The sequence below is a fragment of the Hemicordylus capensis genome, chromosome 6 (genome assembly GCF_027244095.1).
Source record: "Hemicordylus capensis ecotype Gifberg chromosome 6, rHemCap1.1.pri, whole genome shotgun sequence".
Taxonomy (NCBI): Eukaryota; Metazoa; Chordata; class Lepidosauria; order Squamata; family Cordylidae; genus Hemicordylus; species Hemicordylus capensis.
The window spans coordinates 142,693,362-142,706,045 of NC_069662.1; the positions used below are offsets into that span (position 1 = coordinate 142,693,362).

Below are 12,684 nucleotides of genomic sequence, written 5' to 3' on the forward strand. Positions count from 1 at the left end.
GTCCCATTGACCAATATGGCTGCCGTATTCTGTACCAATTGTAGTTTCCGAACTATGTACAAAGGCAGCCCCACATAGAGTGCATTACAGTAGTTAAGTCTGGAGGTTACCAGAATATGTACCACTGTTTTAAGTTCATTAGAAATTGATGTAGCTGAACTGATGTATCAACAGAAGTTGATTAAAAGCACTCCTGGCCACTGCCTCAACCTGAGAAAGCAGGGATTGCTTTGGGTCCAGGAGCACTCCCAAGCTACATACCTAATCTTTCAGGAGGAGTGTAACCCCATCCAGAACAGGCAGATTTAAACCATCTCTGGGGTCCTGCCCTGCCCCCCACAGTCAGTACCTCCATCCTATTTGCATTCAAACTCAGTTTGTTATCCCTCATCCAGCACATTACTACCTCCAGGCAGGCATTTAGGGAAGATATGTCATTTCCTGATGAGTTCGACATGGAGAAGTAAATCTGGGTGTCATCAGCATATTGATAACACCCAGTACCAAACCTCCTTATGATCTCTCCCAGCAGTTTCATTTAGATGTTAAAGAGCACTGGAAACAGTATGGAGCCTTGTGGAACTCCATACTTTAGTTCTCGCTGTGCAGAGCAACAGTCTCCAAATGACACCATCTGGAATCGACCAAAGAGGTAGACACGGAACCACTGTAAAATAATGCCACCCAATCCCACCACTATCTTGTGGGCCTAAATCTGAAGAACACTGACCCAGATAGTAGCCTGCTTGCAAATTACATAGGCCTGTGTGGTAAAATAGACCATATGGAGTTAATATGCTGCTAATGAGTTCGTGTTAATCTATATATATAATTCTCTAAGGCATACCTGTGGCTAATCCCATGTGTGGCAGCTCTTGCGAGAGTTCGTGAATAGAAGCACTGTGGTGATTGGGTAGTGGGGATTCATTTGCAGATAGGGAAGAGGTTAAGGTCAGTTGGAATGCAACTGTTACTGGTTGGAAGATGTTCTAGAAGGTCAGAAGATGTTCTCTATCTATCTATCTATCTATCTATCTATGAATGATAGTGGGCAGGGGGTCTGCAAAGAGAGTTGTGAGGGAGAAAGGGAGCCCCTTCAGGAGAAGGATGCTGCCGTTGTGTGAATTAGATGAGGAAACAAGGTGAATAAGAGAAAGAAAGAGAGAGAGACAGAAAGGAAGGAAGGAAGGAAGGAAGGAAGGAAGGAAGGAAGGAAGGAAGGAAGGAAGGAAGGAAGGAAGGGGGAAATACAGAGGAAGAGCGAGTGGAGGAGAGAGAAAGAGAGAAAAAGAAGGGAGGGGAGAAAGAAGGATTGGCAAGGGATGAGCCCGAGCCTGTCAGTGGTCTGAGGGGAATGAGCAGCCATGGCGGTGCCTATTGGCAGCAAGGAAGGACTCGGTCAACCACTGCTGCTGTTTAGGGCTACTGAGGCCATTGGCGGAGGGAGGCAGGCAGGCAAGGGATGGGCCCGGGACTGTCAGCGAATGAGCGGCCATGGTGGTGGAAGATGGAACAAGCGATGGAACTGAGAGGAACGAGCGGCCATGGTGGTGGAAGCAGCAAGGAAGGGCCCAGTCAACCACTGCTGCTGCTGTTACTGTGAGGAGAAGGAGGAGCAGGGCTCGAGTGGGGAGGTCTCTGGGGATAGGGAGCTGCAGCTTGGCCAATAGGCACCACAATGCTGCAGCCGTGACCAAGAGGGGTGAGGGGGATGGAAGAAACCAGATGGATGAGGAGGAGCAAGAGGGTGGAGAGATCTTTGAGGTGAAGGGGGCTGTGGCAGCATGTGAGGGGAGCAATCAAGTACTAGCACACAGATGCTCTGCATGGGTTAAGCTAGTTTTTACATCCCACATTTCATTAAAATAATCCCAAAGCAGTTTACAGTATAATCAAAACAATGCAAAATTAAAACAATACACAATTAAAAGTACAAATATTAAATTTAAATATAAAAATATTTCTCTCATTAAAAATTTAAAAACCATATATAAAACAAAAAAGTAAAACACAAAATGCAGAGCAGTAATAGCAAAAAACCCAAACAAAATAGCTCTCTCATATAAAAGCTTGGGTGAAGAGCTACATTTTTATTTGTTTCCTAAAAACCGTGATGGCGGCTGAGGAGTGGAGAGGATGAGAATTCCAAAGTCTGGGGGCAATGACTGAGAAGGCCCTGTCCCGCATACTCGATCTGTGTCAAAGTTATATCAATAGGAGGTGGAGCTTGAGTTCTCAAATAGGATTGGTAGAGAGGGATGTAATGTTTAGAGGGGAAAGTGACAGAGGCTGTTAGTGACAGTTGGGGTGATGGAAGGTCAGTTGAGTGCAGTGTTCTCTCTCTCTTTTCCCATCTGTGTGCGGAATGAGTTTTGTTCTGGGCAGCAGTATCAAGGCATGTGTTCGCACATGCATTCAGAGTGGGGCCTTCCTGATTCAACCTGAGTAGAATCTGAATTTTATTTATTATTTCTCTGTGTAAACTGCCCAGAGCCATTTTTGGAATGGGCGGTATAGAAATCGAATACATACATACATACATACATTTAACTGAGTGGACATCGAAAATTGTGTGAGTGCAAGCACATGCCCACACCTTAGAGGGAACACTGGTTGGGTGAGAAGGGTGGTGACATTAACAAAGGACAGTGAGTGACAGGAGCAGTTATAAGGGACAGTTGGAAAGAAGCTGATGGTTATATAAAGACTGGGAAGCCTGAGAGGAGAGGATTTCCCTGAAGAGGTATAACTGTAAGTTAAGAAAGTTTAGGAAAGAGTACTGTACGATAAGATAGGGAAAACAGTACGTTAGAAAGTTAGGTATGGATCCGTTTTTCTCTTGTTTTTTTGAGACCTGACCTCAGTGGCTTATTAGCTTGTAGTTAAAGCAGGGGCGTAACTATCATAGGGCAAGGGGAGACAGTTGTCTGGGGGCCCCCTGCCTTGAGGTGCCCCCCAGAGGCAAGTCACATGACTGACTCCCCCAGCCGTGCACCCGCCCGGGCTTCTTTCAGTTGTATTCATTCTCCAAAACTGATGTGAGTGTTAAGACCTGGAGCTACCAGAACAGCAGGTCTTTCTCTAGTAGCATTAAATGACTTGCATCGTCCACAATTTACAAAACCTTTTAAAAAATAATTTAGGTTGATGTTCTATTGTGGCACATAGGTTATACATTTTACTATGCTTTTTTTTTTTAACCACTATTCAGCCTCATTTAAGATGTCTTTACTTCATGAGCTGAGCTTCAGTGAGGGGGGGCATTTTAAAATCTTGTCTCTAGGCCCACTCCAACCTTGCTACGCCCCTGAGCTAAAGTAAAAAGTATTAGACAGTACATATCTATATGTACATTTATCAGATTAAGCATTTATGTTCTTAACAAAATAATAAAACCTGGTTATTTGTTTTAAACTGGTGTAGAATTCCAGTTTGTAAACCCTCGGCACCTCTAGCCACATTGCACTACCCAAATGGTTAGTTGGTAGCAAGAGCACCGAAAGAGCTACAAGGAAATTGTTTGTTTGTGTGTGTGTGTTTGTTTGTTTTAAGGGGGCGGGGGAGGCATATCAGCCAAGCTGAGACTGTGTGTAAATTATTTTTCTTTCATCAGCAGATCCTGCCTCCCATGCCATATCACAAATTCTGTTGGAAATTCCCCTTGGTTTAAAACATGTTTTGCTATGTAGCATGTGTGTGTACTATTTGAGCCGAAAGGCCTCTTGAAAGCATGGTTATGGTTCTCTGGATTCTGACCAGTATAAGGCGGGGGGGGAATCATATTCAGGCTATATCAGCCTCCCAACTGCTTTAGTTAATGCAGCAAAAAGTTGGAGCGATTGATGGAAGATCCTGCTTTGGGGTGGGGCATCAGAGCTTGCCAACCTGCAAGCTGCTGTCAGCTGTGTGATCCTATGATTTTAGGCGCTTCCTATGTTTCTCTTTCTCTGCATGTCAGTAGTAGCTCCTGCATAACTCCCTTGACTGACCAGACCAAGATCCATCAAGATCAGGATTCTGTTTCCAAAAGCAACCAGCCAAGTGTGCATCTGTGGGAGCTCATAAGCAGGACTTGAATGGGGTGGCTATTGTTTGTTGAGTATCTGGTATTCAGACGTATACTGCCTGTGTACACAGAGGTTCCATTTTGCTATTAATAGACCTTGACAAACCTGTCCTTCATCATGAATGTTGAATCCACTTTTGAAGTCTTCTGAATTCTGTATAGGCAGTCATACTAAATATACACTCCTCTTCTTGTCCTCTCTGCTTTGCCACTTTGTCCTTAGGGAGGAAAGAACCTTACTTGAGGAGCAAAAATGTACACAGCATTTGAGGGGGAAAATGAAATATTGTTATATTTGGGAGCTGTGCAAGCCCCTTTGAGATTCTTGCTTTAGTTCACTCTAACTTCTCTCCTCCTTTCTGTATTCCTAAGGGCACTGCAGGATTTGAAGCACACATTGACAAGTGCCTGGAACTTGCAGAATACCTGTATAACAAAATAAAGAACAGAGAAGGCTTTGAAATTGTGTTTGACGGAAAGGTACGTTTTCACTGTAGCTCTGAATAACTGGTAAAGTCTTTGAGAGCTTCCCTTGGTAAATTAATCATCATTGAGAGACCTATGCTTTTATTAATAAGGAAACCTACCGCATATTGGCTAATTGGAAGTGAGCGAAAAAGTAGTCTTGGGTCTAAGGGAGTGGTTTGGAAATGAATAGCTCTGCCCACTGTGCTAAGTGGAATCAACGCAAGCATAAACATTGACCGAATAGTGAGACTGATTCTTGCAAGGATTACAAGAGTGGTCTGTGCAGAATTAGTCTCTGCCAAAAGCCAGTGCAAACTAGGCTTGTTGTGTGTGAGGGCAAAAATTGCAGTTCACATGGCAGATGCCGTCACATGGCAGCCCACCCCCCTGCTGTAATATAAGGATAATCATATTGTAATAATTACAGGGTTATTATTAGGATTAAATCCAAATAATACTCGTGAAGTGTTTTGCACACTCAGAAAGTGCTAAGTATTATTAAATTCTAGATTGTAACCCCCTCGGGGCTCAGACTTGTCTTTCTGCTTTTTATATATTTGTTTGTCTATATGTATCCTGTCTTTGGGCCCCTGATGAGGTCCCCAAGGCCACTTACAGTTATCAGTTAAAACAATATAAAATCCATAAATCAATAGTAATAAAGCAAAAGGCCAAACTAAACTAAAAACTGGCAGTCAGATGTTCAGATTTGACCCAGAGTAAATTGGCATGTACATTAACGGCGTTATGTAAATATCGTGGCAGACATCCAGACAAAATTACTCCTGGGTAGTCCTGTTGAAATTAAGAAGTCCTTTAGCATAACTCCTAAATAGTACTGATGAGTCAATGTCAGCCACTGATTCCACTTCTGCTGCTACTAATACCCATCTTTGCTTCTGAGAATCTGCTAGTAGGGAATTTTAAATATCACATGAGAAATTTTAATTCCTTCATGAGAAATAATGCCAGATGCATTGATGATGATGGCAATTCTTACTGGGCTGTTCTTAAGTCAAGAGAGGAAAGGCAGTAATGGGTTTACAGTTGTTGGAAAAGCTACATCTAGAAGAGGGAAAGCATGAACTTTGCTACAGTAGAGCTATTCTTAAAACATAAAGCATTGCTCTTCTTCCTTTAAGCCTCAGCACACAAATGTTTGCTTCTGGTATGTGCCTCCAAGTTTACGGAACATGGAAGATAATGAAGAAAGACTGAACCGTCTTGCAAAGGTAAAAAAAAAACAAGTCACTTTCTGTTATAAAATCTATAATTAGAGATAGGCAAACTGCCGAGAGGTCACCATGGATTAACTTGGAAATTTTCTGAGATCTTTCCCAAAACATCAGGAAGACATCTGACAACTTGCCCAAGATGAAGAAGTTCACTACCTGCTCCCCCACCAGACCTCTGTCCTCTTCTTACTTGCATTGGTGATAGTGGGGCAGCAGGAAAACCACAGCAAAAGCAAAGTCATTTGTGCTGAGGAGGGTTTTCTTCCCTTTCTCTTGCTTCCAACCCGCATTGCCATGGTATGTTCCAGCACACCATGAGAACAGCAGTAGGGGTGCTGCTAAAGGAGGATGTTTCCCCCTTTATCCTCCTTCCTTCCTCCACTGTCGCTCTCATCAGAGTAAAGGTGTTGTAACCCTTGAAATTTGGAGTCCCCCCAAGGGTTCTTGCAATGCAAATGCCTCTTTCCTCTTCACACAAACTGCTCTGCTGCTGCTATTTTTCCACTGCCTTGCTGTTGCTGAGATAGCTGAGGAGAGGGTGGAGGGGTGAGGAGGCAATGGAGAATGTCTCTAGCTCAGAAGCATTCTTGGGAGGTTTGCCCCATCTTTCAGAAGGGGCAGCCAAGCTCAGTAAACTTCTTGGATAGTCTGAGAAGTTTCATTTTTCATGTAACTGAAAATAACTAAGCTGTGTGTGTGTGTATGTGTGAGAGAGAGATCCAGCATCAACTCAGTTACTAGTAACTGGAGTTGTCCCTTGACAATTTTTTTTAACTACCTTGCATAGTTTTTGGACACTCGGTTTGGCCAGCTGCCAAAGTTGAGAAAATCCAACACACACTACAAATAGAGAGAGAACCTGACAACCTAGTACTGTAGCCATAAGCACCATACTGCAATATCCATATACTAAACAGTTAGAAGGTAAATAAAGCCTACCAAATCAGTTACCCTTTTCTTCTTTCTAAAAATAGCAGTGGTAATATTTTGCAAATCTAAGTCTCAAGTGTAAATCTTTCAAAATCAACTTGATCTAAAAACTAATAATAATGAAAGTGACGTTACCCCATTCCACCACTGGCAACCAATGATACAGAATAGAGGGATGGGGAACCAAAGAATGTTGTGACATTTATTTTATTTATTTATTTATTACATTTATATCCTGCTCTTCCTCCAAGGAGCCCAGAGCGGTGTACATGGTTATGTTTATCCTCACAGCAACCCTGGTGAGGTAGGTTAGGCTGAGAGGGATGTGACTGGCCCAGATCACCCAGTGAGTTTCATGGCGGAATGGGGATTTGAACTCAGGTCTCCCCAGTCCTAATCCAGCACTCTGACCGCTACATCACACTGACGTCAGAGCACAAGTGAGTTCATTTCAGTGTTATGGAGGCATAATGGTAACACTTAATGTTGATGTAAACCAGCCAGAGACGGAAGTTTGGGAAGGTGTACAAATATAATAAATAAATAAATAAAATTAACCGTATGCCTGGATTTACCCTGAGAACCAGCTCTGTGTACAGTATTGATTTGTTTTTTCATACCATGTCTGTGAAGGTGGCCCCAGTAATTAAAGCCCGGATGATGGAGTGTGGCTCCACAATGGTGAGCTATCAGCCCCTGGGAGACAAGGTGAACTTCTTCCGGATGGTTATTTCCAACCCAGCAGCCGCTCACCAAGACATCGATTTCCTGATTGAGGAAATAGAGCGCCTCGGGCAAGATTTATAATCATGTGGTCTGCCAGACTCTTCTGAAACCTCTCTAGGTAGACAATTAAGTTGTCACAAACTGTGGTGAATGTATCTGTAGTTTGTTCCAAAGTGAATCTATTTCTATATTGTGGCGTCAAAGTAGAGTACAATTTAAAATTGAGAACATTGCTCCTGTCTTTATTTGCCCGCCCACCCCCCGCCCTTGAGTTTGTAAATACCTCTTTTGCAGATTACGTAATATGCAAAAAGGCTGCATTCAAACCGATCAGGTATAAAGAAATGCTCACAATCTCATCCTCTAGGTTCTAGTACAGTTAGTAAACCTGACATTTTATGTTAAACATAGCCAAACTGAACAGTGTCAAATTTGCCCCCACAAATGGCCACAGAATAAAATGAGGGGCAGTATAAAGCATAAAGCAAAGTATGCTTTAAAATACAGATGTTTTGCCTTTTTTTTCTTAGAATATTAGAACAGAATTTCTAATTTACATACATGTCAGATGTATTTAAATACATATAATTTTACAAAAGAAAGTATATATATATTAAAAAAGATCCTATTTTGTAAAATATAGATTTTTATTTTATATGCGTTATAAAGACTTGCAGGGGCAAAACAAAAAATAGAAATAAAATCTGTTATTTTCCTTCTCAGGAGGTTCATCAGATATCTAACAGTGTTTATTTTGAGACATAAGCCCGTGTAAATTCTTCAAACGAAATGTCTTAGTTCTACATTCACCTTACCTTGTACATCTCCAGGATTTAGTACTGCACAGCCTCAAGAGAGTACTGCAGCTCTTAAAACAAAATCAAAATAAAATCAATGACAGTGAAATCATGGGTCCTAGGGCATGGTCTGAAGGCACATGATACGGTCACCTTGCTGAGGTTAAGCTGGTCTAGGTCAATGCCTTGATGGGTGACTGCCTGGGAATCCCACATACACTTCCCTGAGTTCCATAGTGGAAGAAAGGCAGGATATAAATGTCATAAGTTACAAATTGTTGCTGCTCCTAATGATGTTTCCTATATGGCCTATCTAAGCAGACACACAGTCACTGCAGAGTGCTAACCAAGACTAAACTCTGGGTTATATTTGGAGTCTTCTCCAAACGGAGAAGTTAATCACACTTCAGATGAACTGTTTGTGCCATTAGTATCTTTATGAGCTGCATATGAGGGGAACTTGTATCTTCTGATTAAATCTGAGTCCAGATGGCCCGATTATACAAGGCCTACTAGCAGCCATTTGATGCCCTACAGGTGAGGAGAGATGGGACCAACTGGATTTACAGTTGCAGAATTCAGCAGAGGATCTCCATTAGCAGCCAGCCAGGCTTTAGGAGCCCTTTTTGCAATCCAAGGAGTAGCAACTTCTCTGTACAGATTCACTGGAGGCCACTGGAAGTGTAGATTCAACCTGGTGACCTCCTGCCCTGGCTATGATGGCCTAAGACACTCCCCTCTTGCAAGCTCAGCCCTGGACTGTCCCCAGAACCAGGGGATAAGGTGATCTCCCCAGAATATCTTGGAATACACATAAAACCCACAAGCGTCACCTCCTTACAATGCTTATGCTTCATAAGAACATCACCAGCGGGCCATTTTTGCTTGGTTCTCATGTAAACGATTGAGGCCAATAGCTATATTTCTATTGAAATATATTTTGTTCATGCAAAGGGGGTGGGGAAGATAATGCATATTTATGTTCCTTCTTTTTTGTAAAATGTTTCATTGACAGTTGCATAAGCAACTTCTAGATACACCTTGTAGTGCAGGGGTCTCATACTCCATTGTCAGGGGCCTCCATATGTTGAGATGAGAACTTTCTATGACTACTTACATGCAATTAAGACGAGAGAGAGAGAGGGAGGGAGGGAGGCTTTCCGATAGCTGTTCCCATTATAGCTGTTTCACAGCCCAGGGTCAGACAGACTAAACAGGAAAAGAGAGGGAGAAGGACCACCTCCTATTTTAAAGTTATTGTGAGGGAGAGAATGGAGGATTATTTCCATGGGCCTCATGGTATTGCTAGTCAATACCAAGATGTAGGGCTTCTGGTATTGCTGGTGGTGGGAGATGGAGGCTCAGTGCAGGCAGACTCTAAGGGAAGCGATTATTATTTCTACAGCCCAATACCATGGATGTTTACTTGGCAGTAAGTCCCTCTGCATTCAATGGGACTTATTCCTGAGTAAGTGCGCGTAGAACTCAGCCTTAAGTTTGCACACTACTCACCACCCCCTTCCTCCAAGGAGCTCAGAGAGTGGCATGTTAGCCTCCCAGCAGACTTATACATGAGCTCAGCTAAGAGAGAATGAGATGCCCAAAGCCAGTTAATAAGCTTCATGGCTGAACGGTAGGGATGTGCACAAACTGGTTCGTGCACTCCCGGGAGGTTGGGGGGGGCGCTTTAAGGGGCAGGGAGGGTGCCCTTCCCTGCCCCGGAACGTTCCCCCAGCCAGCGCTCTCCCCAAAATCGTTGCCGCGGGGCTGCAGCATACCAGCTTTGCAGCACCAATCACCACCATAGCGCAAGTGGCCAACGCATGTACATGCCATGCGCACATGTGTGAGCCACTTCTGGACGGTGACCGGGGCTGCAGGGAGGTACACTGCAACCCCATGGCAACAATTCTGGGGAGAGCACCGGTGGGGGGAAAGTGCGGGGCAGGTAAGGGCACCTTCCCTGCCCCTTAAAACCTCCCACCCCACCGCCTCCAAACCAGCTCAAACTTCAGACTTGCAAACCAGTTCGGCGCTCCAGAAAAGGAGTTCCGAACCAATTCACGCACATCCCTGCTGTATGGTTGCCTACATCCAAACTCAATGCTGTAACCATATTTTCATCTCCCCTGCAGATGAGAACTGGCATAGCATAATAGCTAAGGGACTACAAATCAGGAGGGACCGGGCTTAACACACTCTCTTTCTCTCTCGCACGCACACTCTCTCTCTGCTCTGGGCACGCTAGGTGGCCTTAGCCAAATTACTTTTGCTCAGCCTCAGCCCTCCCATCTGCAATGTGGGGATAGTCATGCTGACCTGATAGGGTATTGTGAGGATTACAAGGTACGTGAAGCATTTGGACACTTGAAGCCTAATGTATTTTTGTAGGCATTCTAGCCCTTAGAGACATGTTCGTCTCATGGCAAGCACCATTGTTAAAGCACTTTGGAGACCCATTTAGACTTCACGGATACAAGATCTTATACAAAATAGGTTATTCTTAGGAGAGAAAAATAGGTTGTATCCAAATTCCAAGGTTTGGAGTTGTCTCTTCTTATAACCCTGACTAAGTTTTGGATTTTTGCTTTAACTAGAATTCACACAGCCACCTGGGTTTGTAAAGCAATCTTGTTTTACACTCTCTCAAAATACTTGAAATAAGCAAGTGTGACGTACAATTTGAATGAAAATATACAACTTTTGGGTACTGGCTCATTGAGTTGTCGTAAAATAAGAACAAGGAGATAAACTGTGTCTGTAATTGTATTGCCTTTTAAATTATATTGATAGTATGGTTTTTGTCACCTCAAGACTGAGGCTGTGCACTTTAGATTTAAAACTGTACAGTGTTGCCAAACAACATGTATTGCTGTTTAAGCTTGTACAATATATTACTGAGGCGTCCTTATCTGTGTGGTAGCAGTATTGCATCTTGATATTGTAAGCACCGCATCCATTCTGGTTTCTGTATTGCTCATCCCCTCTAGATCACAATTCCTTCCACCCTACGCTAATTCCCATGAACAGTGCTTAATTCTAGATGTTAATGCTTAAGGATTTGAAGATTAGTTCCTCTGCCAGTGGGATCTAAAGCAATGTGTTCCAAGCTGTCACCTCTATCCAGATGTTAACGAGCACAACAGAGTTCTTGCACATAAGGGCTTTCCCCACCCAGTTCAGTGGAGGGGGCAGCTCTGTGTCTGCTTTGGAGCCCCCATAGTATCCATGGGGCAGGACACAACTCATCCGAAACTACTGATATGCAAACTCCATTCAAAGGGTGGAAGTGAAACCTCCATGGATCTGAATGAATGGCAGGTTGTATAGCAGCATCCCTTGGAATACTATTGCTAACCAGCAACTCACCAATCAAAGGTTCCTGTTGCCACTGGGGGCACTGGGGTATGTGTGGAAACATACAGGGACAGTGGCAAAGGTGATTAGTAGTCGCCTGGGTTACACCTTGCATGTGCATTTTTTTTTTTACACAAAATAAAGCTGATTATAAACAGTGTAGAGATGACTTCTGTGTACCAGTCCAAGATCTGCACCTGCTACTTTCATGTGGGTAACACCAGCAGGGTTTTCTTTTCCATGTTACTTTGTTTGTTGTATCTGAAAAAAACAAACTACATGGCAACCTGTTCTTGTATTTGATTAAAGTATTTTATCTGTGGTGTCATTCAGAACCCAAATAAAAGTGTAATGTGGTTATGTCAGGTCTCTGCATGGTTTTCCCTCCTCCTTTTTCCCATTGCTGGCTTGAAAGAACCAGGGACATCTGTCATGCCATCTTTCATCAAAGGTCATGAGGGCTAGAGTGGTCTGTTTCAGCATTGTAATTGAAAAGTCATCTTTTATGGAAGTGAGAAGCTCAAAAGTAATTCAATTCTGTTATCACAACCTCTGTCTGTCTTATCTACACCAAAATTGTTTAGCAATTTCATTATCTTATTGTTTGTCAAAGCAGAAGCAGGTTTTCAGTGATCTTATATTTGCTTCCCTCCCTTTTACAGAAAATGTATTTTCTTTCACTTGTGATCTTACTCCCCAGTGTCTCTTTCCAGGATTGGGCAGAAGCTAACATGGTTTTGATTTCTTGGGTGAACCCTAGACCTGTGGGTGGTGCGTGATGATAGCAGGTTACTTTGGCGGGGCAGTTTTCCAGCTGTGGGAAACATGGTAAAGCTGGATCTGGTTTTGCTGTACAGAGTTGGGATGTGTGCACAAACTGCGATTCGAACAGTGGTTCGAGCACATTTTGGGAGCGAGGCCCGGGAGCTTTAAGAAAGAGGAGAGCAGGTCCTTGCCTGCGCTCTGCCGCCCCATGCAGTTTCCTGCTGGAGTGATGCACATTCCAAGAAGCTGATGCCACGTGGGGCTTCTTGGGACATGGACCACCCTAGCTCCCCTTTTCTGAAAGCTCCGGCGCCCCAGTTCATGCACATCCCTAGTGCAT

The 12,684-nt window shown here is 43.4% G+C and overlaps 1 protein-coding gene across 2 annotated transcripts in view; it reads left to right on the forward strand.

The window, feature by feature from the left end:
* Nucleotides 1-11,939, forward strand: part of GAD2 (glutamate decarboxylase 2) — a 58,787-nt gene extending 46,848 nt beyond the window's left edge. For both annotated transcript variants that reach the window (XM_053260829.1, XM_053260828.1), the window contains 3 exons: nt 4,439-4,546; nt 5,677-5,766; nt 7,333-11,939. In XM_053260829.1, the coding sequence (XP_053116804.1) occupies nt 4,439-4,546; nt 5,677-5,766; nt 7,333-7,506 (372 nt within the window). In that variant the 3' untranslated portion in view covers nt 7,507-11,939. The remainder of the gene's footprint in view (nt 1-4,438; nt 4,547-5,676; nt 5,767-7,332) is intronic.
* Nucleotides 11,940-12,684: the final 745 nt, after the last annotated feature.